The sequence below is a fragment of the Pseudophryne corroboree genome, chromosome 3, assembly GCF_028390025.1.
Source record: "Pseudophryne corroboree isolate aPseCor3 chromosome 3, aPseCor3.hap2, whole genome shotgun sequence".
In the NCBI taxonomy this organism is placed as follows: Eukaryota; Metazoa; Chordata; class Amphibia; order Anura; family Myobatrachidae; genus Pseudophryne; species Pseudophryne corroboree.
In genome coordinates, this window is record NC_086446.1 from 411,976,402 (window position 1) to 412,003,863 (window position 27,462).

At 42.7% G+C, this 27,462-nt stretch overlaps 2 protein-coding genes and 1 pseudogene across 9 annotated transcripts in view; 1 reads left to right on the top strand and 2 right to left on the bottom strand.

Moving 5' to 3' along the window:
- The window catches only part of CBFA2T2 (CBFA2/RUNX1 partner transcriptional co-repressor 2), a 58,848-nt gene extending 41,713 nt beyond the window's left edge, over positions 1-17,135 (top strand). For 6 of the 7 annotated variants that reach the window (XM_063960205.1, XM_063960204.1, XM_063960210.1 and 3 more), the window contains 9 exons: positions 6,129-6,370; positions 7,146-7,235; positions 8,633-8,814; positions 9,145-9,404; positions 9,507-9,604; positions 11,194-11,386; positions 13,164-13,277; positions 13,842-14,032; positions 15,280-17,135. In XM_063960205.1, coding sequence (XP_063816275.1) covers positions 6,129-6,370; positions 7,146-7,235; positions 8,633-8,814; positions 9,145-9,404; positions 9,507-9,604; positions 11,194-11,386; positions 13,164-13,277; positions 13,842-14,032; positions 15,280-15,555 — 1,646 coding nt within the window. In that variant the 3' untranslated portion in view covers positions 15,556-17,135. The remainder of the gene's footprint in view (positions 1-6,128; positions 6,371-7,145; positions 7,236-8,632; positions 8,815-9,144; positions 9,405-9,506; positions 9,605-11,193; positions 11,387-13,163; positions 13,278-13,841; positions 14,033-15,279) is intronic. The other variant, XM_063960206.1, reaches the window with a different exon arrangement.
- Positions 17,136-18,253: 1,118 nt separating this feature from the next.
- LOC134898708 (U1 spliceosomal RNA) lies at positions 18,254-18,404 on the bottom strand (annotated as a pseudogene).
- Positions 18,405-24,614: 6,210 nt separating this feature from the next.
- LOC135057842 (putative nuclease HARBI1) lies at positions 24,615-26,834 on the bottom strand. Of its 2 annotated transcripts, XM_063963579.1 has the most exons (5): positions 26,575-26,834; positions 26,254-26,273; positions 25,404-25,518; positions 24,947-25,319; positions 24,615-24,637 (listed from the first exon to the last, which is right to left on the bottom strand). In XM_063963579.1, exons 1-5 carry the CDS (start codon positions 26,705-26,707, stop codon positions 24,634-24,636), a joined length of 645 nt encoding a protein of 214 aa, XP_063819649.1. In that variant the 5' UTR covers positions 26,708-26,834; the 3' UTR covers positions 24,615-24,633. The 2 variants fall into 2 exon arrangements, with proteins under 2 accessions (XP_063819649.1, XP_063819648.1); XM_063963578.1 differs by lacking the exons at positions 26,254-26,273; positions 26,575-26,834 and having other exon boundaries at positions 25,404-25,719.
- Positions 26,835-27,462: the final 628 nt, after the last annotated feature.

The following is a 27,462-nucleotide window of genomic DNA, read 5'->3' on the forward strand; positions in this document are numbered from 1 at the left end:
AAAGCTTTCCGATCAGGTGGTGTGCACTGGCTCCTCCCCCCATGACCCTCCTCCAAGCCAGTTAGATTTTTGTGCCCGGCCGAGAAGGGTGCAATCTAGGTGGCTCTCCTAAAGAGCTGCTTAGAAAAGTTTAGCTTAGGTTTTTTATTTTACAGTGAGTCCTGCTGGCAACAGGATCACTGCAACGAGGGACTTAGGGGAGAAGAAGTGAACTCACCTGCGTGCAGGATGGATTGGCTTCTTGGCTACTGGACATCAGCTCCAGAGGGACGATCACAGGTACAGCCTGGATGGTCACCGGAGCCTTGCCGCCGGCCCCCTTGCAGATGCTGAAGTAAGAAGAGGTCCAGAATCGGCGGCAGAAGACTCCTCAGTCTTCTAAAGGTAGCGCACAGCACTGCAGCTGTGCGCCATTTTCCTCTCAGCACACTTCACACGGCAGTCACTGAGGGTGCAGGGCGCTGGGAGGGGGGCGCCCTGGGAGGCAAATGAATACCTATTTTGGCTAAAAATACCTCACATATAGCCTCCGGAGGCTATATGGAGATATTTAACCCCTGCCAGAATCCGTTAAGAGCGGGAGACGAGGCCGCCGAAAAAGGGGCGGGGCCTATCTCCTCAGCACACAGCGCCATTTTCCCTCACAGAAAGGCTGGAGGGAAGGCTCCCAGGCTCTCCCCTGCACTGCACTACAGAAACAGGGTTAAAACAGAGAGGGGGGGCACTAATTTGGCGTTAGAAATATATAAAAAAGATGCTATAAGGGAAAACACTTATATAAGGTTGTCCCTATATAATTATAGCGTTTTTGGTGTGTGCTGGTAAACTCTCCCTCTGTCTCTCCAAAGGGCTAGTGGGTCCTGTCCTCTATCAGAGCATTCCCTGTGTGTGTGCTGTGTGTCGGTACGTGTGTGTCGACATGTATGAGGACGATGTTGGTGAGGAGGCGGAGCAATTGCCTGTAATGGTGATGTCACTCTCTAGGGAGTCGACACCGGAATGGATGGCTTATTTAGGGAATTACGTGATAATGTCAACACGCTGCAAGGTCGGTTGACGACATGAGACGGCCGACAAACAATTAGTACCGGTCCAGACGTCTCAAAAACACCGTCAGGGGTTTTAAAACGCCCGTTTACTTTAGTCGGTCGACACAGACACAGACAGGGACACTGAATCCAGTGTCGACGGTGAATAAACAAACGTATTCCTTATTAGGGCCACACGTTAAAGGCAATGAAGGAGGTGTTTCATATTTCTGATACTACAAGTACCACAAAAGAGGGTATTATGTGGGATGTGAAAAAACTACCGTAGTTTTTCCTGAATCAGATAAATTAAATAAAGTGTGTGATGATGCGTGGGTTCCCCCCGATAGAAAATTATGGGCGGTATACCCTTTCCCGCCAGAAGTTAGGGCGCGTTGGGAAACACCCCTTAGGGTGGATAAGGCGCTCACACGCTTATCAAAACAAGTGGCGGTACCGTCTATAGATAGGGCCGTCCTCAAGGACCAGCTGACAGGAGGCTGGAAAATATCATAAAAAGTATATACACACATACTGGTGTTATACTGCGACCAGCGATCGCCTCAGCCTGGATGTGCAGAGCTGGGGTGGCTTGGTCGGATTCCCTGACTAAAAATATTGATACCCTTGACAGGGACAGTATTTTATTGACTATAGAGCATTTAAAGGATGCATTTCTATATATGCGAGATGCACAGAGGGATATTTGCACTCTGGCATCAAGAGTAAATGCGATGTCCATATCTGCCAGAAGATGTTATGGACACGACAGTGGTCAGGTGATGCAGATTCCAAACGGCACAAAGGTGTATTGCCGTATAAAGGAAGAGGAGTTATTTGGGGTCGGTCCATCGGACCTGGTGGCCACGGCAACTGCTGGAAAATCCGCCGTTTTTACCCTAAGTCACATCTCTGCAGAAAAAGACACCGTCTTTTCAGCCTCAGTCCTTTCGTCCCTATAAGATCATATCTGCCCAGGGATAGAGGAAAGGGAAGAAGACTGCAGCAGGCAGCCCATTCCCAGGAACAGAAGCGTTCCACCGCTTCTGACAAGTTCTCAGCATGGCGCTGAGACCGTACAGGACCCCTGGATCCTACAAGTAGTATCCCAGGGGTACAGATTGGAATGTCGAGACGTTTCCCCTTCGCAGGCTCCTGAAGTCTGCTTTACCAAGGTTTCCCTCCGACAAGGAGGCAGTATGGGAAAAAATTCACAAGCTGTATTCCCAGCAGGTGATAATTAAATTACCCCTCCTACTACAAGAAAAGGGGTATTATTCCACACTATATTGTGGTACTGAAGCCAGAAGGCTAGGTGAGACTTATTCTAAAAAATTTTTTGAACACTTACAAAGGTTCAAATCAAGATGGAGTCACTCAGAGCAGTGATAACGAACCAGGAAGAAGGGGACTATATAGTGTCCCGGGACATCAGGGATGCTTACCTCTATGTCCCAAATTTGCCCTTCTCACTAAGGGTACCTCAGGTTCGTGGTGCAGAACTGTCACTATCAGTTTCAGACGCTGCCGTTTGGATTGTCCACGGCACCCCGGGTCTTTACCAAGGTAATGGCCGAAATGATGATTCTTCTTCGAAGAAAAGGCGTCTTAATTATCCCTTACTTGGACGATCTCCTGATAAGGGCATAGTCCAGGGAACAGTTGGAGGTCGGAGTAGCACTATCTCGGATACTGCTACAACAGCACGGGTGGATTCTAAATATTCCAAAATCGCAGCTGATCCCGACGACACGTCTGCTGTGCCTAGGGATGATTCTGGACACAGTCCAGAAAAAGGTGTTTCTCCCGGAAGAGAAAGCCAGGGAGTTATCCGAGCTAGTCAGGAACCTCCTAAAAACAGTGCATCATTGCACAAGGGTCCTGGTAAAAATGGTGGCTTCCTACGAAGCAATTCCATTCGGCAGATTTCACGCAAGAACTTTTCAGTGGGATCTGCTGGACAAATGGTCCGGATCGCATCTTCAGATGCATCAGCGGATAACCCTATATCCAAGGACAAGGGTGTCTCTCCTGTGGTGGTTATAGAGTGCTCATCTTCTAGAGGGCCGCAGATTCGGCATTCAGGATTGGATGCTGGTGACCACGGAGCCCAGCCCGAGAGGCTGGGGAGCAGTCACACAAGGAAAAAAATTTCCAGGGAGTGTGATCAAGTCTGGAGACTTTTCTCCACATAAATATACTGGAGCTAAGGGTAAATTTATAATGCTCTAAGCTTAGCAAGACCTCTGCTTCAAGGTCAGCCGGTATTGATCCAGTGGGAAAAACATCACGGCAGTCGCCCACGTAAACAGACAGGGCGACACAAGAAGCAGGAGGGCAATGGCAAAAACTGCAAGGACTTTTCGCTGGGCGGAAAATCATGTGATAGCACTGTCAGCAGTGTTTCATCCCGGGAATGGAAACTGGGAAGCAGACTTCCTCAGCAGGCACGACCTCCACCCGGGAGAGTGGAAACTTCATCGGGAAGTTTTTTCCACATGATTGTAAACCGTTGGGAAATACCAAAGGTGGACATGATGGCGTCCCGTCTGAACAAAAAACGGGACAGGTATTGCGCCAGGTCAAGAGACCCTCAGGCAATAGCTGTGGACGTTCTGGTAACACCGTGGGTGTACCAGTCGGTGTATGTGTTCCCTCCTCTGCTTCTCATACCTAAGGTGCTGAGAATTATAAGACGTAGAGGAGTAAGAACTATACTCATGGCTCCGGATTGGCCAAGAAGGACTTGGTACCCGGAACTTCAAGAGATGCTTACAGAGGTCTTATGGCCTCTGCCGCTAAGAAGGGACTTGCTTCAGCAAGTACCATGTCTGTTCCAAGACTTACCGCAGCTGCGTTTGTCGGCATGGCGGTGGAAAGCCGGATCCTAAGGGAAAAAGGCATTCCGGAAGAGGTCATTCCTACCCTGGTCAAAGCCAGAAAGGAGGTGACCGCACAACATTATCACCACATGTGGCGAAAATATGTTGCGTGGTGTGAGGCCAGGAAGGCCCCACAAAGAAATTTCAACTCGGTCGTTTCCTGCATTTCCTGCAAACAGGAGTGTCTATGGGCCTCAAATTGGGGTCCATTAAGGTTCAAATTTCGGCCCTGTCGATTTTCTTCCAGAAAGAATTGGCTTCAGTTCCTGAAGTCCAGAAGTTTGTCAAGGGAGTATTGCATATACAACCCCCTTTTGTGCCTCCAGTGGCACTGTGGGATCTCAACGTAGTTCTGGGATTCCTCAAATCACATTGGTTTAAAACCAGTCAAATCTGTGGATTTGAAGCATCTCACATGAAAAGTGACCATGCTCTTGGCCCTGGCCTGGACCAGGCGAGTGTCAAATTGGTGTTTTTTTCTCAAAAAAGCCCATATCTGTTTGTCCATTCGGACAGGGCAGAGCTGCGGACTCGTCCCCAGTTCTCTCCCTAAAGGTGGTGTCAGTGTTTCACCTGAACCAGCTTATTGTGGTGCCTTGCACCTACTAGGGACTTGGAGGACTCCAAGTTGCTAGATGTTGTCAGGGCCCTGAAAATATGTTCCAGGACGGCTGGAGTCAGGAAAACTGACTTGCTGTTATCCTGTATGCACCCAACAAACTGGGTGCTCTTGCTTCTAAGCAGACTATTGCTAGTTGGATGTGTAATACAATTCAGCTTGCACATTCTGTGGCAGGCCTGCCACAGCCAAAATATGTAAATGCCCATTCCACAAGGAAGGTGGGCTCATCTTGGGCGGCTGCCCGAGGGGTCTCGGCTTTACAACTTTGCCGAGCAGCTACTTGGTCAGGGGCAAACACGTTTGCTAAATTCTACAAATTTGATACCCTGGCTAAGGAGGACCTGGAGTTCTCTCATTCGGTGCTGCAGAGTCATCCGCACTCTCCCGCCCGTTTGGGAGCTTTGGTATAATCCCCATGGTCCTTTCAGGAACCCCAGCATCCACTAGGACGATAGAGAAAATAAGAATTTACTTACCGATAATTCTATTTCTCGGAGTCCGTAGTGGATGCTGGGCGCCCATCCCAAGTGCGGATTATCTGCAATACTTGTACATAGTTACAAAAATCGGGTTATTATTGTTGTGAGCCATCTTTTCAGAGGCTCCGCTGTAATCATACTGTTAACTGGGTTTAGATCACAAGTTGTACGGTGTGATTGGTGTGGCTGGTATGAGTCTTACCCGGGATTCAAAATTCCTCCCTTATTGTGTACGCTCGTCCGGGCACAGTACCTAACTGGCTTGGAGGAGGGTCATGGGGGGAGGAGCCAGTGCACACCACCTGATCGGAAAGCTTTACTTTTGTGCCCTGTCTCCTGCGGAGCCGCTATTCCCCATGGTCCTTTCAGGAACCCCAGCATCCACTACGGACTCCGAGAAATAGAATTATCGGTAAGTAAATTCTTATTTATAGTCCTGTATATGTAAATAGAACCATTTGTTTGTGTCTAAATTGCTAGTAATAGGATTATGAGTTAATGTAGGCTGAAACAGGCTTGTACAGAGAGGTACTGATCCAAGTATACCTTCTATACACACTTCCCACCCATATATAAAGCTGTTGCATGACCGATTGTAGTTCAGAGTAACCGGCTGTGCTACTATAGCTGTCACTAGGGAAGGTACGTTGAAAACCCAGGTCTTTGGTGTACAGAGACATTAACAAACTGGACAAAAAGTAACAATGCTACTTACTATGTAATCAGGTGGGCAGCCTTTTACTGTAAAATGAGTAACCGTTTCAAAATACATGATACATTTTAGCAATAACTATGTATTTGTAATTTGCTTGGCCAAGATATGTGTGGTCCTTCTATTACTATCTTTAATTAGATCTCTGGAACGTCCTCTTTCTCGCTGCTAACCTGACAAATTTTTGCTTTTACTTTTCTGGTAGTTTTGCATATTCACTGCTGTGACCGTGTGTGTTCATGTTTCTGTATTCTTGTATGTTTTGGTCTTTGTACAAAACACAATCTTCTCTTACAATCATATGTGATTCTCAGTACCATGCATACTCCCTCCAATACAATTTTCTGATTTCCTAATATATATTATGTAGAATACTGAACTAATGCCAAATTTAATTTTCCGTAGTTTCAAATGGCATGAACCATTCTCCTCCCTCACTGAACGGAGCCCCTTCCCCACCCCAGCGTTCCAGCAATGGTCCTTCATCTTCCTCTTCGTCATCTCTAGCCAATCAGCAACTTCCAGCCACATGTGGAGTCAGGCAGCTCAGCAAACTGAAGAGGTTTCTCACTACATTGCAGCAATTTGGCAACGATATCTCCCCAGAGATTGGGGAGAAGGTCCGTACCCTGGTCCTTGCTCTGGTGGTAAGTTTAAGACCTCAACTGAAGATGGGGGGTGATCTAGTGATTAGAACTTAGCTTACATCCAATTTTTATCTCTAGCAAATAGCTTCAATTTAAGATTACTGTCTATCTTGTAATCTCCCCCCTTCCCTACAGCAGTCTGCATTTCTACACTCTCCCTAAAGACCTGATGGGCAGACAGACTGCATTATCTCCCTGTTTGTTTGGCTTTGGATCTAAGAAATAATGTGAATTTGCACTACTGGAGCTTAGGTCATCCTCGTTTCGCTTCATTTTCACATAAATTGTTTCCTTCTAGGATTGATGTAAAATCTTACCTTATAATTCCATTCCACTCTGGTTATATCATTGTTTTGTTTCTGAACAATGAATTATTCTATTTGAATTGTAGTTATGACCTTCATGGCAGATGACCCCTTAACATTTGCTGAGTGATCATCAAACCAATTGATCAGTAGTATGGGCCTAAAGAACAGTTCTTTATATTGGTCTAAGTATGTGCTACTATCCAACATACCTAAAGCCTCAGTGAACAAACACGGGTATAATCCCAGTGACACAGAGTAGCGTGACCAGTGACCTCACTCGTCCTCCTTCATGTCACACTTTGCCCACTCCACACAAAGCTACCATGGACTTGGCAGTGGTCACTCAGATGGTTCCCACCCGTTGTTGATTGGCATAGAATGGCAAGCTTGAACTTAACCAGACACTGCTTATGACGCATTTCTTGAGGGAAGAGACCTGAGTTGAATTGTGTTTGTTTAATCCACAGAACTCTACTATAACTATAGAGGAATTTCACTGCAAGCTCCAGGAAGCCACCAACTTCCCCCTCCGACCATTTGTGATCCCCTTTCTGAAGGTGAGGAATATTAACCACTTAACTAACAATCTTTTCCCACAAAACCACTTAGACATTGTAGTTTTTATAATTTAATAAAGTTTTTAAAAACACTTTTTATAATATATTTTGATATTTTAATGATATATATATATGTGTGTGTGTGTGTATATATATATATATATAATATATATTTGTAACAACATCTCTATGGGGTGTTTTGCACCCTAGTCCATAGGCCCCTATTATAAAATAACTTCCTTCGCCCTGTTGGAAATAGACCCCACCAGTCTTAAATCCTAATAATAATACAGGATTCTCAACTGTACCTCACCACACAGCCCATTAGTAGTAAAAAAAAATATCCATGTTTTATAACCGCCCCCCCCCTCCTTTGCACTTTGCACCCCCTCCTCCTTCTCCTACCATGTGACCAATATATTATATTTTTTATTTTTTAACACTCCCCATGGGCATATAACCCTTCCCCCCCCCCCATACACACACACATGCAGAGTGCCTAATGTGGCACTGAATTCTGGTGCGTGATTCCGGCAGTGATGTTGGTAATCACAGACTGCTGCATTACTGCAGGGGAACGGGGAGTCAGAATAGATCACAGAACGGATCTACTCATCTAAAGCCGGGGACTCTGGGTACTTGGTATTGCACAGTAAGTAGAAGACGAGATGTCTCTTTATAGTGCTTGAAGTCAAGGGATTTCCTCTTGTATTTACTGTATAATAGCAAGTACCCAAAGCCTTATTGCTAACTTACTGTATCTGGGCCCTCATTCCGAGTTGTTCGCTCGCTAGCTGATTTTAGCAGCATTGCCCACGCTAGGCCGCCGCCCTCTGGGAGTGTATCTTAGCTTAGCAGAATTGCGAACGAAAGATTAGCAGAATTGCAAATAAATAATTCTTAGCAGTTTCTGAGTAGCTCGAGATTTACTCCTACACTGCGATCAGCTCAGCCTGTTTCGTTCCTGGTTTGACGTCACAAACACGCCCTGCGTTCGGCCAGCCACTCCCCCGTTTCTCCAGACACTCCTGCGTTTTATCCTGGCATGCCTGCGTTTATCCGCACACTCCCAGAAAATGGTCAGTTTCCGCCCAGAAACACCCACTTCCTGTCAATCACACTCCGATCACTTTAACGATGAAAATTCTTCATTCGGACGTGAGTAAATCTACTAAGTTTCGTACCATGCTCATGCACATTTTTGCCTTAATTGCTCCGTTGCGAAAATCGGCAACGAGCGAACAACTCGGAAAGACCACCCATGTGCGGCTGGTCTACTCTATTTGTTCTGAGCTGCCAAGGTTCAACACATGTACACAAGTACCCTAGAGTGCTGTCTCACCCACCTTTGTCTGTTAATTGGGTTATGTTAACCTGGAGCCTGGTTTTATTTTTAGGCCAATTTACCACTTTTGCAGAGGGAGTTGCTGCATTGTGCCCGTGCTGCCAAACAAACACCCTCACAGTACTTGGCACAGCATGAGCACCTCCTGCTCAACACCAGCACTTCTTCGCCATCTGACTCATCCGAATTGCTTATGGAGGTCAATGGACATGGAAAGAGGCACAGCCCAGACAGGTAAATACTGGGAAGTATGCACATGAGTGGGATATGCTGTTTTCATAATCTGCATGCTATGTTATACAGTATATGCACAGTATCGGGGTAATACTGTGAGGCAATTAAGTATTCATTGGAACAGTGTAGAAATTCTTGTATAATAAGGAATAAAGTGCTGTGTTCTGCATATAAAAGAATAAAACACTGCAGAGCTTTACTGTAAAGCCTGGTCATTCTCTCTGGTCACAGAACTCTATTAATCTTCTGTATGGAGGTATATTCATTTTCACAAATAGCACTTATATAGAATTTGTCGCCACTGCTTAAATGGAGTTCTATGGTCTGCAGGAGAGAAGAGAATGGCTTTGAAAGAGAACCTATGGCTCCCGAGCCACCTGTGAAGAGAGTCTGCACCATTAGTCCAGCCCCGCGACACAGCCCAGCACTTTCCTTGCCCCTTCTGAACTCTGGCAACCAGTTTCACCCCACCCCTCCTCCTCTGCAACATTATTCATTGGATGATATTCCAGGATCACAGCTGTACAGAGATCCACTAGGCAAGATTGGGGATTGCAGAGATGGGAGAGAGCGTCAGCATCCTGTGGGTGGTAAGTTGAGTACATTTTTATTTTATAATGTGGAATGGCAGGATATTAAGAGCCTGATGTACCGCATTCTGTTATCTCACAAGCCTATTTGTCTTACCACAGGAGTAAATGGTAACTTAAACAATGGCTACCAAGAAGAACTTGTGGACCATAGGCTGACCGAGAGAGAATGGGCAGAAGAATGGAAGCATCTAGATCACGTAAGACCACTTAGTATGAAAATTGTCTGTCACCTGAATAGAAATAGAGATATGTGACCTATAAAGATTATGGCCGAGATGCATCAAGCATCACATGCATCTTACCACTCATCGCAAGCTTAGTGGTGTTTAGTAAGGCGGTATGCTTGAATAAAATCATAAAGGACAGCTCTATTGATAAGAGCTGTCCTTTGCAATGATTGTACTTCTGGGTTTATGACAGAATCCCTCTGAGTGAACTGTGTGATAAAAAGCCCATAGACTTCCATCTACAAGTGGTGTTACCAACCTGGTACAAGTTCTGGAATGTATCGCATTCCGGAGCTTTGTGCATATGAGAAGTGCGGGCAAAAATTCTGAAAACTGCATTTTCTGAGGTTTGACCGCATTGGTAACTTATTTAAATTAAGTATTGGACTCCTAGTAACCTCACCTCATGCAATGTGTCTCTGTGGTATATTACTGGTACAAAAATGCTTCAACATGACAAAGGGGTATATTCAATTAAAGTCGGATCCATTCCGACATGTATTTGTCGGAATGGATCCGACAACCCCTATTCAATCCCATCTTAATTCGACTTTTTCAAGTCGAATTGAGATGAGGGACGCAGAGGAGGAGAGGGGGGGCGAGCCACAGGGAGACCAGCGGGGGACAGCCGCCGCAGCCAGAGGAGATCAGCGCTACAGTAGCGCTACAGATTGATGTCACACAGCTGCCCGACCTCACGGCAGTGTCCACCGAGCTCCAGCAGCGTGCTGGAGCCGGGAGGACGCCGCCGTGAGCGGCGCGGCTGTGTGTCATCCTGCTGCAGCGGCATCTTTTGATGTCGGTCTGAGATGGTCGAAAAGGAGGCCAAAACCTATTGGTTTTGGCCCCGTTTTCGACACAAGCACGTGGATCGGCAGCTATTCCGTCGATCCACGTGCTTTTCGACAAGTCGAATTCATCGACTTGTCGAAAAATTTAGGGATATATTGAATAGGTCGAATCAGGATTCGACCCTAAAAAGTCGAAAACTGCCGTCTTTTCGACAGACGGCAGTTTTCGACTTCAATTGAATAAACCCCTAAGTGATAATTATGGTGTTGTTGTAGCTTAATGGGGCTTCAATTGTTAGTACTTATGTTTTCTTTTTATGTTAAACGTAAAAGGTTAATTGCCTTGTTTAGTACAATCGTGGACTGAGATATATATATATATATATATATATATATATATATATATCTCTATCACTTTTATTTGGCGTTACCTATGTATTATTTAAAACTACCTGTAGCATGGCTTAGTGTGTTATTGCTATAGGTTTAGGGCAGGCATTAGCTAATTTGTGCTTGTGGTAATTTAGATTTGTCTTGCTATCAGGATGACCTACTAATGGAGCCCAGTATTGATGTGTATATCGAAAGCGGTTACCTAATTCATTTTTTTTTAATCAATTTTTTTATGACTATTTCCCATTATGTTTAGTGTATGCATTTTTAAATGATAAGAGCAACAGTTTTGTTAAATAATAAAATGTTGATTAGTGGCGCCCTCTTGTGCTTAGAAGGCATAATACCTACACTTGCTGATCTGGTTTCCCACAGGCCTTGAACTGTATCATGGAAATGGTGGAAAAAACAAAGCGCTCAATGTCAGTGTTGCGCAGGTGTCAAGAAGTGGACAGGGATGAGCTAAATTACTGGAAAAGACGTTACAGCGAGTCCTCTGAGATTAGGAAAGGAAGTGAGCACATGAGCAGACAGCATAGTCCAACCAGTACGGACTCTGGCACAAATGGTGAGAAAATACATAATAATAAAAAATGTGAGGAAAATACAATAAACCCATAAAATACCAAGTATTAGGTCTAATTGCCAGTCTTAATTATTTGAATTTTTGTTTTCTTTTTAAAAACTTCAAACTGAAAATTTCAGACAAGGTTAAGAAAAGTGCAGGGAAAACATATTCACAGAAAGTAAAGGTGGCGTCTTGCGGGCTGACTGCAGACTATCATTGTGTTTTCTGCCACAGCGCTGTCACTACAGATGTGTCTAGTGTCATCTTAAGTTCTATTGCGGCAAGCGCGGTTTGTTTGCCACAAATAGTGTGCCTGCAACTATTCGCAGGCATGAACATACACACACGTTTCCATAGGAATGCCTGGTGAGTTTGCATGATATGACTAGTTGCAGCAGGCTAAAACCCGCATGATGAAGAAGGCTGTATCTGTAGTTTATAGACTGCAATCAGCCCACAAAATGCCGCCTTTACTGTCTGTGAATATGTTTTCCCTGTGCTCTTTTTAACCTTGTCTGATTTTTTTCACATTAATGTTTTTAAAAAGAAAAAAGAAAAGCATACTGGAATATCAAGGAATGTGTAAAGGGGACCTATTTGTCATGAATAAGTCAGACTTGATTGGTTGTCTCTTAAATCTTACAGCCTCTGTGTCATGATTTTTTTAGTGACTAGTTTACATCCAAAAGTGTTAATTGTCAAGTGTTTCAGACCAGTTGTTGCAGGACTCCTCTGATAGTGCTGCAGTGTTTAATGGGGATCAGAATGAATTACCGGCGGCCGGGATGCTGACGGTCAGTATACCGACAGGGGCATCCCAGCCGCCAGTATGTCGGTAGGGTGGCTACGTTTTCCACAGGTTCTATTCCCACTCTATTGGTGTCGTGGACACTCACGAGTGGGAATAGTCCCTGTGAGCTTGGATTCCGGCTGTCAGCATTGTCGGCTGCCGGTATTCCGCCATCTGCATCCTGATCGCTGGAATCCCAACAGCCGGCAAACTAACTGCATCCCGTTTAATGGCAGGCTCACACTATACACTTTGTATTCAGCATATTGCAGTCATTACTAACGGTGGTATTGCCTTAGAGGAGTCCTGCATGGAGTGCTTGTAATCCTCACAGCTACTGTAGGTCTAAAGTGTCTCATTGAAGCCCTGCAGAGCAGGAGAAAAAGGATACAGGGTTGTTAAGGTGGGGTTGAGTAAATCATTTTAGAGAATTCACTGGTCATTTAACCCTCAGTGGAACCTGTAAACACTGACCTTAACCAAAATAATACAAAACATATCAACAAAACATTTTTTTATTTAAGCATATAAGGAACAATGTTTGTGAATATTGGGGGTAATTCCAAGTTGATCGCAGCAGGACATTTTTTAGCAGTTGGGCAAAACCATGTGCACTGCAGGGGAGGCAGATATAACATTTGCAGAGAGAGTTAGATTTGGGTGGGTTATTTTGTTTTTGTGCAGGGTAAATACTGGCTGCTTTATTTTTACACTGCAATTTAGATTGCAGATTGAACACACCACACCCAAATCTAACTCTCTCTGCACATATTATATCTGCATCCCCTGCAGTGCACATGGTTTTGCCCAACTGCTAAAAAATGTCCTGCTGCGATCAACTTGGAATTACCCCCATTGTCTTTATTTTAACCTTTATAGCACGTGAAGCTTGAAAATGAAATCATTCTCTCTTGGTTTTTTTTTACTACTTAGAATTCCTTCCTTGGCAAGTTACAGCAGTAATTTACTAGATTTTTCCTCTTGCAGATTCTCAGAGGGATTTTGGGAGCCGAACGGGCGGAGGCTATGTTACTGATGAGATCTGGCGGAAAGCAGGTACAGGATGCCACCTACTACCATCTGGGGACAGAACACCTCGAGGTGTGACATGGCTGAGCGCTATAAGACAGGGTCATAGACACCTATCCATTAACTTACATGTGTGCTGATTAATAAAATATTTCTATAAACTGTATGTGAAGCTTGTTAAAAGTGTGTGCCGTAAACGGATTTTACATAGAAGGAAAGTGAAACCTGTAGCCGTGAGACTGAGTAACGTTTAGCTTCTTAGCCTTCATGTAGATTAAGGAACTGTTAATTATAACTTGTAAATGAGATTAAATGTATTGCTGAAAATTAAAACCAGGATTCAAAAGTCTGGAACAGTGTTTTTACATGCATATGGTATGTCATGGTAAAAACAACTCCCAATTAGAGGGTACTTTTGAAGAAATGTATCCAAATGTATCCATAAACATACTTTTAAGGGATATTGGGTACATATTAACCATCAATTGGGGTACGTTAAAAAGGAACCTTTCAGAAACCATAGCAGTGTAGGTGTGGGATAAAGACTTGAAATTGGGAATTGTAAATGCTGATCTCCTTTAGGGCCTAATAGTCCTGTTGTATCTGTACGTACTGTAACTTCCTTGTCTTTTACAGAAGAGGCCGTTAATGAGGTGAAACGTCAGGCTATGTCCGAGGTGCAGAAGGCTGTATCTGAGGCTGAGCAAAAGGCGTTTGAGATGATTGCATCTGAGAGAGCCAGGATGGAACAGACTATTGCAGATGCCAAGCGGAGAGCAACTGAGGATGCATTCCTTGTAATAAACGAGCAGGAGGAATCCACCGAGGTAGGAAATTAATTTCAATAATGTATGTCCATATTTACAGGTATAGAAGGCTACCTACTTCTACAGATGTGTCCTCTTACATCCTTGCTGCAGTCACTCTAAACAGCCCTTCAAGTCCATGGCATGACGTGACAGTACTCAGTAGCGCCAAGCATCTTTTTTTTGCTATTTAATTTTTCTGTGAAAATGTGTCTTACATGCAATAGGACACACAAGCAGCTTCTACCGATTAAAATGATATGCGGCATGCCTATATTCTGTGTGTAATTGCGGCTCTATCTGCATCTGAAATGCCACGTTACAGTGTTTTCCAGGGAAAACACTGTAGCATAGCATTTTGTATGCAAATACAGTAGCAGTCACACACAGAATATAGGCATGCTGCATATCATTTTAATCAATAGAAACTGCTCATACACTGCTCATTGCATTACATTGCGTCTAAGACTAATTTTCTCAGAAAAAAAAGCAAAAAAATATACGCTTGGCGCTACTGAGTCACACGGCACTCACTCGTTACGTGTGACGCAACTTAGAACGCACAGAGCAAAGATGTAAGAGGACACATCTGTTTGTGCACATGCATCAAATGTATATTCTAATTGAGAATAACCTTATTAATGTGTGAAATAACCAGCAACAATCGTGTACACCCTCAATGCTATCACAGTTTTCTAGTCTCCTTCAGTTCGGTGACTAGTGCCTGGTTTTGCTGTATTTGCGGTCTGTGTTGTTACCCCTGGTGTCTACCAGATTACTTGTCTAATCGCTCCTGTTCTAGAGCAGTGTTAGAAAACACTCTAACTACAGTATGTATATCCTGTAACATTTCCCAGCTCCCACTTGTTAAATACACAATTGCTTGATTCCTAAAATGCAATCAACAATTCCTCAAGCACTACAACTTCCAGATCTGTGGAGAAATGGATGTTTTGTGCACATGGCAACTTTACCGAGTTGGAAGATGGAGCGCAGACAGTACAAAGTAGAACATGCTATGTGTGTCGTTGTGTCCACTCCCACCATTGCTATGTAGTAATCGTTTTATAAAGTACTGATGTGCACAGTCAGGCTTTCTTACCATAGAGTAGCCATATCTTGTGTTCTCTTGTGAAAAGACTGAATAGGGCAAGACTGATATTAAGACAAATGTGTTCACATATCCTGTGTCCTGTTATCTATTACCACGTATGGCATTTACAAAAAATAAGTTTCACAAACTGATGTCAGATATTTTGCTTTTGCAGAGCTGTTGGAACTGTGGTCGTAAAGCAAGTGAGACATGCAGTGGGTGTAACATTGCTCGATACTGTGGCTCATTTTGCCAGCACAAAGACTGGGAAAAGCACCATCGTATCTGTGGCCAGACCCTAAATGGTCCCACTAAGGCACTGAATCCAGTACGTTCTCTGCTACCCAAAACCATTGACCCCATTTTGCTGAGTCCTGCAGTTGAAAGGTCGTCCAGTGCCACCTCTCGCTCCTCTACTCCTGCATCTGTCACTGCTGTTGAAAGCCTGTGAAGTGGGAACTTTCTCTTCTGTATTCAATATCTTCTATAATGCCCAGCTCTTTATGGAGCTCAGATTAAACATGAATATAGAGACTACTCACTGAACCCCATTGAAAGATGGATTCTGTGTATCCTTTTCAAAATAAAGACTTGATGGACCATCCATTTCAATTTTGCCAGTTAGCCTACCATACACAACACATTTGGCTTCACAAGGCGAAATAAGAACTTCTGAAAGACTGTTCACAACCAAACAACGTCCATTTTGTTCTCTTTCTCCAGGGTTATTTTTTTATCTTCCTGCAAACCATTTCTGGACAGTACAGACCTGTTAGCCATTCCAACTGGAGAGGAGAAGCTTTGGATATTAAAATAACATATATTTATCATGATTAAGGCTGTAAGCTCTGCGCCAAAATAGCAGCACTAGCAGTCATGAAGTTATCCTGCATGTACCTCTATATTTTCTTTCCTTTATATAAATGGATTCCCCTTTGTTGTAAATATGTCTTCACCTTTTTTGTAGTTGACTTTTTAACTGTATTTTTAAATGTAAAAAGGCTGCTATGACCCCTTATTTAGACATTGTTAAACATAAATAGTTTATCTGACAAAAGAAAAGCAAACAACCTCAGGATACAGTTACATTAAATGGTTCAAAGGTGTACCTAGTGAGAGCCAGTTGTATTAGTGTATTGGGAGAACATAGCTCCGGTTATCAGACGTCTGTAAATAGATGTTACCGTGTTGTATGGTTGATGCATGTAACTTCTTTAACAGTCATTTCTTGCTAACTGCATTGAGAGTTAATCTAAATTAAATACCACACACATGTCCTAATATGTAACATTTCTGAAAGTGATGCAATGGAAATAGATGGTGTTACCTGTTACATCTAACCGGAACTAGAAAACCAAACCACAAAGGTATTTTTTTTTTATTACTTTAATGTTAAATTGGTTTTCCTTAATGCTCTCCATACTGTTCTGAAGTACAGCCTATTAATCCCCACTTCATTTAAAATATAAAAGTTCCTTAAGTTCTAAGAATCATTCCCCTTTTTAAATTATGATCTTTCAAATAAGCATTTAAGAACAACTGAATTTTAGTCTAGCCTCACAATTCTACAGGCAACACACAATTGGTTTTGTGACACCAGAGTCTTAAGTGATTTGTTCTCACTTTCTCCACCCTTGGCATGGAACTGCATCAGATATCCACTACAACTGCTCCTTGTTCTCTGCCAGACACTATAGTAGAGAAGCTCCCCTTTGCATCCAAAGACAACACATCGCCAAATATAAACATCATTCTGTTTGTCTCATGAGTTTATGTTTTTTCGAAGTAAAAGAACGTCTCACATTTCATTTTCCTCTTTCCTGCTGTATCCTGGATGAAATCTTAAAATTTTATATATTATGAGATATTTCAAGAATAAGCTACATAAAATATGTGTAACCTGTATGGATAAGCTAGGTCTTTACTACCAAGTTTATTCAATAAAATCTGGTTTGCCAACCTCTATGGATTACTGTCTGTTTAGCCCCAGAGGTTTTCTTTTGTGTTATCTAAAGCCGGGCATACACTATACAATTATCTGGCAGATCTAGCTGGTTGGAATGAAAATCTGATAATGGATGAGAGAAAATGCCAATCGACCATTTGCTCCCAAATACTGGAAAATGCACAAAACCTGTCGTTCAGAAAAATTGATTAAATCTGTGATTTAACCAATTTATATAGTTTTTGTCTATTTTCCAGTGTTTGGGAGCAAATGATCGATTGTCATTTTCTCTCATCCATTCCAGATTTTCATTCCAATCAGCCAGATGATCTGCCAGATAATTGTATAGTGTATGTCCAGCTTTACTCCTTTCTCTAGGCTGAGCCTAGCACTATCCTCTCATTAAACTATTTAGCATCACTCCTCAGAGAGGACCATTCAGAGATTGAGGCAGTTCACATTGCTGCTGTGTATTTGAATGCAGCAACAATGTGAAAATATGCTAATGTAGCATGAAGAGACTTGCATAAATAGACACCATCTGTCTGCTTCTGTGATCCACTGAAATGCAGCATCGGATCACTCTGCGAAATCATCGACCATCTGTGTAAGAATGAGACTTTTCAGATTGACCAGAAGAAGCAGACCCTGCCATCGGCACTCCAAGAAAGCATGTACTAGGATTTTCTAGTTTTAAAGTGACCCCTCACATTAAGTTTTTGGCTGCAGAACAGCAGTGCTATATATTTACTCTCATGTTGCTTATTTAACCCTTATATAATTGCAATACATGTACTTATCCATCATGCAGTAACATCAGGGAGGCATGTGTTTGGCTCCAAGTTTATTCTGCAGAAGGACAATGACCCCAAACATACAGCCAATGTCATTAAGAACTATATTCAGCGTAAAGAAGAACAAGGAGTCCTGGAAGTTATGATATAACTACTTGCACTTAAAAAATGCATGTTACTAGGCAGAATTAAGAAGCTATGAGACACTGACTTTGTAAGAAAATAAATATCTAATTAGCTGTCGCCATTGACTGCGGGTAATTGCTTTGCTGCACAAGACCCAGATTATCAGAGATTTTGTTTCATCTGCCTCAGACAGGCGAAGCAAAATCCCCGATAAGCGTCGGCGGAAACCGGTTCCAATAAACCTGTGTGTGTTCGCACAAAAAAGTATTTTAAAATTTTTTTTCCAGGGGAAAGCACGAACGCAGATCTCCCCTGCCACAAATTATGCAGTCAAGTTTCCCGCATTTGGGGAAATCGCAGGGGTCAGCAATGGGTGAGCCTCCCCCTGGGAGAACCACCTTCATGATCATGGTATCTCCCCTGCCAGGTAAGTATAAAAAAATAAGTATTTTTTGCTCCCAATGTTTTATCACACCTAATTGGATAACTCCAATGTTTTAGACATAATAAAATATATCATACTTAAAATATATATATATATATCACTCAGACAATTTTGTATGCAATCATTTTATTCAGTTCAGAAAAGGTCTTTCCAAAAGCCACATACACAGTATCAAAGTATTGAAAAAATGTTGCAAAGATGTTTCCATTCCAAACCACAGTGGTCTTGGAATACTCTTTTCATATACAACTGATTACTTTCCCCTTTGGTGTATCCTTCTCCTACGAGCCGTATGGCCTGATTTAGAGATAAATGCGATGTACACTGCAGCAGCATCTTTGTATGCAACTGCTGTGTGTAAATAGGATAATGCTGCAGGAGGCTTTTTGTGTAAGTAAATACCACCTGCCATCTTCTGTGATCTGCTTGCTACTGAAGACGCAGCATCGGATCCCTCTGCGTGAACATTGGGCAGGTTACTCAGGATGGCCTGGGAATTTATCGGAAGATGAAGCCACTGACCTCAACATGCTTACAAAATGGAGGCAACATGCCCCAATTTTTTAAAACTGTCCCCGTCGCCGCCCCCTCCCTGCCCCTAAATGGTCACATGTTAATCATGCTGCTGCTTAGGGGGCACTGACTGTGACGAGGCAGCACCCGTTCTGCACATGCACACCATCAAGTTAGTATACAATTCTGAAACAGGCCCTTATTTTGATTCCATATATCGAATAATACAGTCTGAGGGCTAAATTTACTAAGCGGTGGGTTTGAAATCCTGGTGGTTTTGCAACACGACAATTTACGAAGTCCAAAACCACAGAGAAAGCTTATGATAGAAGTACAGGTTGAGTATCCCATATCCAAATATTCCGAAATACGGACTTTTTTGAGTGAGAGTGAGATAGTGAAACCTTTGTTTTCTGATGGCTCAATGTACACAAACTTTGTTTAATACACAAAGTTATTAAAAATATTGTATTAAATGACCTTCAGGCTGTGTGTATAAGGTGTATATGAAACATAAATGAATTGTGTGAATGTATACCTACTTTGTTTAATGTACAAGGTTATAAAAAATATTGGCTAAAATGACCTTCAGGCTGTGTGTATAAGGTGTATATGTAACATAAATGCATTATGTGCTTAGATTTAGGTCCCATCACCATGATATCTCATTATGGTATGCAATTATTCCAAAATACGGAAAAATCCCATATCCAAAATACCTCTGGTCCCAAGCATTTTGGATAAGGGAGACTCAACCTGTACCAACAATGTTTCTCAAACGTCCTAGAAGATGCTGGGGACTCCGTAAGGACCATGGGGTATAGACGGGATCCGCAGGAGACATGGGCACACTATAAGACTTTCAATGGGTGTGAACTGGCTCCTCCCTCTATGCCCCTCCTCCAGACCTCAGTTAGACTCTGTGCCCAGGAGTGACTGGACACACACTAGGGGAGCTCTCCTGAGTTTCTCTAAAAGACTTATTGTTAAGTTTTTTATTTTCAGGGAGACCTGCTGGCTACAGGCTCCCTGCATCGTGGGACTGAGGGGAGAGAAGTCAGACCTACTTCTACTTAGTTCAAAGGCTCTGCTTCTTAGGCTACTGGACACCATTAGCTCCAGAGGGTTTGATCACTTGGTTCGCCTAGCTGCTTGTTCCCGGAGCCGCGCCGTCACCCCCCTCACAGAAGCCAGAAGAAAGAAGCCGGGTGAGTATGTGAAGAACAGAAGACTTCAGTGACGGCAGAAGACTTCAGTAACGGAAGTACAGCGCGGCGGTCGCGCTGCGCTCCATGCTCCCACACACCAACGGCACTCACAGGGTGCAGGGCGCTGGGGGGGAGCGCCCTGGGCAGCAAGTTACTGAGGCTCAAATCCGCTGGAGGAGATGCATATTAGGTGCCTGGGCACCATGTACAATCCCCCGCCAGTATAAACCAGCGGCCACGCTGCGCGCCGTTGCTCACTCGCACAGCGGCTATGCAAGGGTGCAGGACGCAGGGGGCAGCAATATAAACCTCTTTGGGGGTGATAAAAGGTGTATACAGTGTGTGTGCACTGTATAAGGACCCCCACCAGCATACAAAAGTATTTCATAGAGGGGCTGAAGCGCGCCGAGTAGGGGCGGGGCTTAGCCCTCACACAAAGATTAAGCGCCATTTTCTCCATGTCGCCGCCAAAAGAATATATATAGTGCATGAGGGGGGGGCACAGTGTGTTAGTGCTATATAGAATATGGCACTATGGGGGTAATTCCAAGTTGATCGCAGCAGGACATTTTTTAGCAGTTGGGCAAAACCATGGCCCTCATTCCGAGTTGTTCGCTAAGTTTTTCGTTCGCACAACTTATTAGTAAAGTTGCGTTAATGTAGTAATTTTGCGAACATCCGCCCCCAACGTATTTTTGCTCATTCGCACACATTATTACACAAAGTGGGCGTACGCCAAATGACATCGCAGCAATGCGAAATCGTCGCAGCAATGCGAACCCATCGCATTAACACATACTTCTTCGTAAAAAAACTAAGTTGTAGTAGATTTACACATTTTTCAGTTAAAGTGCTCACTTTTGCAGAGAAACGCAGCTGAATTTGTTTTTTTACTATTTCGTGGACTAACACCTTCCAATTAAAAGTCCACAAGCCCTCATCAATAACAAATCCAATTAGTGAATGAATTGAAATGTTCATGATCAATTAAGTATTTGTTTAAATACCTGAAGAACACTTTGTAGCCATAAAAGAGCCTCCTTTTATTAACATGTTTAATATAAATATAGATGTTTGCAATGTGCTTGTTCTAATGTGTTTTCTGAATTTATTAAAGTTGAGTTTTTGTATGTGAATGAAGGTGTTTGCATGTTTATTTAGCCAATAACATGTTTTAGTTTGTCTTTTAAAATAACTTACGTTAGTTGTTTGAAATGTTTAAGGTAAGAAATGTTTGTTATGCAATCTGGTGTTCCTTTATTGCATTAATAAATAATAAGGAGTCGCAAAAGTATTTAAATGTAATAGTTTATTTTTTTTCTAAAGTTGAATAATGTTATTTTTTTTTTTTTTTTCAAAAACAAACAATTAACATATTTTTTCCATGTCGTCAACAAGTGCCAACAAGGCCTGGAGATGGTGCCTCATATTTGTAAAAATATACTGTAACGATGTGGGATCTCCAACGGCAACATCTGAAATTAAGAGATAACATAAACATTACTAACTTACTCACATTGCTTATTATCCAAGCAAGGCACAAAGCACACTTTAATGCATGCAGGTCCAAACTGCATTCCTCCTGCTTGTGTGAAACTACATATACCAGCATGCGTTGACTCAGTTTTGGGGCCAGGGAATGCCAAACCTGTGTAAGGGCATGCTGGGATGTGTAGTTTTTCCACAGTTGCAGTTGCGCAGTTTGGACAGGCCTGCTTAATGGCAAAGTTGATACATCATGACTGTTTTATGGTACAATCATTAGCATAAAAAATCGCAAGCCTGCTCAGTCTTTTTTTGTTACTTATTCCAATTTTAAAGACCATGGGCTACATTTACCTCTATGTGAGTTCATTTTAAGATGTAGCGTTGCCCATAGCAAACAAGCCAAAATAAAATTAGTATCTTGTAGAAGTGGTTCCCCAATTGTAAAGATTAATTGTATTGGTTGTTATGGGCGACATCCCATGTTAAAGTTATGTTCCATCTTCGTCACTGTTACACCATGTTGGCATTCATTACCATCTTTTTGTTTTTTGTTTATTTTAAAGGGGTTTGGTCCTGCCTCCTCACACTGCATATCAACATCTTCCGAAGGCCAACATATCATAGCATTCCCACACTCCCTGAAAGCTGCCCTTACTAAATAAGTGCAAACAGGTTTGACTAGAACAATTAGTCATTTTGTGAATGTAACTTTCACACAACAAATCAGTGTGTCATTAGGCTGCATAACAAAGTGAAGCATTTGTGATTTGTAAGTGCAAATATTCAGACTACACAGGCCCAAGTGTAAAAGGCCAACAACATACTAAACTCCACTCAGGTCTAACTGTTTACCATAAAAACTAACACATATAAACCCTGTTGTCCTGGCAACCCTGGCTACCTAATGAGTGTCAACCTAGAGTGGACACACAAAACATTGCACACATACACACTGTACATATAATGACACTCACAAATATGTAAAGGCAACATGTACACCATGATGAAAATAACAAATATTTGTCCAGGGTCCAAGAATTCAAACAGTACAACACTGCATGTTTTGGCATTGTAAGTGTAAGTGGGTAATCATTTTTAAAAATCAAAAAATAAACTTACTTTCCACGGCAACATCAAGACTCCCTGAACGGTCTTCAGGGGCTTCCTCTGCCCATTCACTGGGTGGGGATGTTGGCTGGATGGGGGAAGGCGGCTGGATGGGGGAAGGAGGAGGGATTGGGGAAGGAGGAGGGATTGGGGAAGGAGGAGGGATTGGGGCAGGAGGCTGGATGGGGGAAGGAGGCTGGATTTGGGTGCAAATTTCAGAGGGGGGGTCTGATTGAGAGGGCGAGGGGGGCGGAGAGAAAGTTAAGGCAATAGAGGGTGAGGGGGGTTCAGATGGGGATGTAGAAGTTGAAGGAGAAGGGGTATGGGAAGGAGGAGAAGGGGTCCCAGAAAGAGATGGAGAGGTGTGGTGAGAAGGGGAATGGAAAGTGGAGTGGGCCAGGGAAGCTGAGGGGGACTGGGAAGCTGATGGGGACTGGGAAGCTGATGGGGACTGGGAAGATGAGGGGGACTGGGAAGATGAGGTGGACTGGGAAGCTGAGGGGGACTGGGAAGCTGAGGGGGAGTGAGAAGGGGAGGGGGAGTGAGAAGGGGAGGGGGAGTGAGAAGGGGAAGGGGAAGGGGGCGGAGAGTTGTGCCGTTGTTGTCCTAGAATGATATTATTGACCACATTTTTTTTACATGAGAAATTACATAGTATTCAATTTGTTTTTTCAATGTTCTGTTCCATGTTAAATTCATTGTTTTTTTTTAAAGAAAAGCAAACATGTTAAGATCCTCTTCATGTTGGCCACAGCAAACAAAATGAGTCCAAACTTTTACTTTGAAGCTCATTCCTTAATCTAGTCCATTGAGTCATCGTGATTGGTCTAGGCAACATCACCAGATTACTATTCAAGGCACCTTATTATATAGCCAGCACTGATCAAGTATTTTTGTCCAGTTTCCTGGCTGCTTCTTATTTCTTGAAAACATGCACTTGTTTGGTGCCACTTTGCTACAGTCAGTACTGTTTTCCCTAACCACACACACTGTCCTAATTTCCAAAAAAGGACACTGAAGGTTGCAATTAGCCTACCACTTACTGTAAAATGTGGGTAATTCCAAGGGGATTACAGCAGGAATTTAGTTTGCAATTGGCCAAAAGCATGTGCACTGCAGGGGTGGCAGATATAACATGTGCAGAGAGAGTTAGATTTTGGTGGGTTTTGAAATTATGTGCAGGGTAAATACAGGCTGCTTTATTTTAACACTGCAAATTATTTTGCAGATTTAACACACCCCACCCAAATCTTACTCTCTCTGCACATGTTACATATGCTTCCCCTGCAGTGCACATGGTTTTGCCCAATTGTTCAATAAATTCCGGCAGCACAAAACTTGGAAATTCAGCCATTCGCACAATTTATGCAAATAATCTTATGTAATGTAACTTACTTCGTGTATGCAGAGCACGGATTTGCTGGCGGATCTCCGCCAACAAATCGGGAGTCCTCCTGCGGAGATCACTCCACCTCCTCTCAAGCTGGATGATTGTCCGCCTGCTGCGGACCTCCGCGTAGGCCTCGCGCTTCACCCGATTGGGGATGAAGCGCCCAACGCGGCCTACGCGGCGGTCCATCACCGCAACCAGCACGCGGAGCTCCCGCCTGGTGAACGGTGCTGCACGCATCATGGCAATGGCGTTTTCCTTATTTGGGCATATATTTATAGTGTCTGTTAGCATGTGATTGGTCCAAAATCTATGTTGTCATTTCTAATAACTTTATTGATCTTTGCAATGCTGTGAAGAGCAGAGTGTTATTTCGCACGAGCGGAAATTCGCATTAGCAGAAGCAAAAATTTTTATAAAACCACATTTTAAAACAAAAACACACACAGAGACACAGAGTTTATTTAAAATTACTATACATATCTGTGTACTCACCACAGTTCGTGTGATCATTCAGCTGGACAGTCACAAAGTGTGAAACATTGAGTATCATTTGTTTGTGTGTTTGGTTACATAATCAGGATTTGAGGATATAAAACAAATAAGGACACTATTTAGCAACATTACAGTATTTTAATTTCTAACTAAACATTGTAAGCTTAACGTGATTTTGGATTTTGAAGAAAAAAACAATTACCCATTCCAACACAACAAAAGCCTTACCCAATCACTTTACAATATCATACAAAATGACATCATTGTTTAAAAAACATAAGCATACTGTGTCGTATTATTTGTTCAAATAGAAAATATAAAAACACTATACCTGAAATATTCGGCAACAATTCTTGCCCTCACTTGGCTCCCCCTCCGTGTCACACTCCCCCCACCGAAGCGTCGACCAACCCCTGGCTCCTCATCAGGCAATTCCTCTGCCTGAGGAAGCTCTACACTACTCCTTACCGCGATATTATGTAGTATTGCGCACAGGACCACTATTTTACTTGCCATCTCCGGCGAATACATGATGTCGCCACCAGTGCGGTGGAGCACACGAAACCGCCCTTTAAGGACACCAATTGTGCGCTCCACCAGCTGCCTAGTGGCAGTAAGCGCGGAGTTAAATGCCATCTGTGGTCCTGGCCTGGGATTACGGTAAGGAGTCATGAGCCAGGGGGTGCAAGGATATCCACGGTCTCCTGTTGGAAGAAAAGCCAAAATTTTGAAATATTAAATTTGTCAAGTTACTTTTTTTGGAAAAAAATATTTGAGCAACAACTCACCCAATAACCACATGTCTGCTCGTTGACTTGATATTAATCTCTGCCATATCCCTGATTGTCTAATGACATATGCATCATGTGAACTTCCAGTAAATTTTGCATTCAGGGAAAGGATCTGGAGGGATGGCCCACAAACAACCATTACATTCAGAGAATGAAACAGTTTCCTGTTTCTATAAATTTCTTCATTATGTCTTGGTGGCTGAATAGCAACATGTGTGCCATCCACAACCCCAATAACATGTGGGAAGCGACTACCACCTTCCTCAAATTGCCGCTTCACCACATCTAGGGCACCAACATCCAAAGGCATATCAATGAATTGCTTCACCCGCTTTAGGAAAGCCTGGCAGACACGCCGCAGGACCTTACTGAACTGGCCCTGCGACATGCCAACCAGGTCTCCCACAACATGCTGATATGAGGCTGTAGCCAAAAAATGTAACACTGCAAGGAATTGTGTCAATGGTGGTATTGCTGTAGGATACCGAATTTCAGACTCCAGATCACTCTCTATTATGGAGAGAGTGTCTAGGATTAGATGTGGTGGCAGCCTGTATCTACGCACCACCACATCATCTGGCATACCAAAAAGTAGGACACGGGTTCGGAAAATTGGTGGCCTAGCACGCCTCCGTTGCCTTGGTTGATGAGGAGCCGGCTGTGGTTGTGGGGCTGGCGGTTGGGGTGGGAGTGCTGGCGTGGGTTGGGGAGGTAGGGCTTCTGCAGCAATAAATATTGACATAACACACTTTTTTGAAAAAGAAAAAAAACGAGGTGAAAAATACAAAAACAACTTATAAAAAATATTCAAACAATAAATGTTGTAAAAAATGTTGGGGAAACTTACTGCAGGAGCGTACATTTTTTCTGTGTTGAATTCATGGCCAAAATGTGAAATGAATAAAAAGAAAAAAAAAAAAAAATGTTATTTTTACAAATAAAAAAAAAACTAAATTATACATTTCTGAGCATCAAATACATCACAAACACCAATTAAAAAAACAAAAACAAAAGCATTTAGTAGCTAGTCCAGGAAAGACAAACACTACTTTGCAGATCAATCCTGGTAAACAAAAATTCTATTTTAGACAAAATGGAAAACAAACAGAATCACCACACTTTTAAGAAACACAAACAGCAAACCAAAACACAGGCCAAGGGCACTTACCTGCTCCAAAAAAAATAAAGACTTGGTGTTCAGTAGCACACCCAGAAAATAAATTAAACCAGGGATATTTCTCCCAAAAGCAAACACCTACAAGAGAACACAAATGACAGTCAAAAAACAGCATACAGACCATTAAAACAAACAGGCACCAACACAGGCCAAGGGCACTTACCTGCTCCAAAAAAAAAGAAAGAATTGGTGTTCAGTAGCACACCCAGAAAATAAATTAAACCAGGGATATTTCTCCCAAAAGCAAACACCTACAAGAGAACACAAATGACAGTCAAAAAACAGCATACAGACCATTAAAACAAACAGGCACCAACACAGGCCAAGGGCACTTACCTGCTCCAAAAAAAAAGAAATAATTGGTGTTCAGTAGCACACCCAGAAAATAAATTAAACCAGGGATATTTCTCCCAAAAGCAAACACCTACAAGAGAACACAAATGACAGTCAAAACAAAGAAGCACAGGTTTATTTTCACAAATGGACTTGCAAAATAGTTATGTTTTTAAAATCTTTAAAACAATAAATTTTTAATAAAATTTTTTAACAAAACAAAATAAAAAAAAAGAATCAAGAATACTCACAAACGAAAAAACGCATAACAAATGCAACACTGTCTAGATTCAAAACGCAAACAAAATGACAAAGGTATGCTTGACAATTACTCACTCTGCAAATTCCACAAGCACCTTCACGCACAAGCCAACAAACAACTGAAACTCCAAACTACCTACACTCACAGCGTGCAAAGTAGGCCCTTAAATAAGCAGTGCAATCATTAACCAGAATAACAGTGTACAGCTGTGTGAATTAACGATTCGCACGTAGGTATATAAGCACACACCTCGGCGTACACACGTCATCACAAACATGGCTTCT

Coding starts and splice junctions, on each gene's coding strand:
- LOC135057842 (XM_063963578.1), bottom strand. CDS start 25,716: ATGCCTTTGGATGTTGGTGCCCTAGATGTGGTGAAGCGGCAATTTGAG. Junction 25,320..25,403: donor AGCAGACATGTGGTTATTGG/GTGAGTTGTTGC, acceptor TTCTTCCAACAG/GAGACCGTGGATATCCTTGC.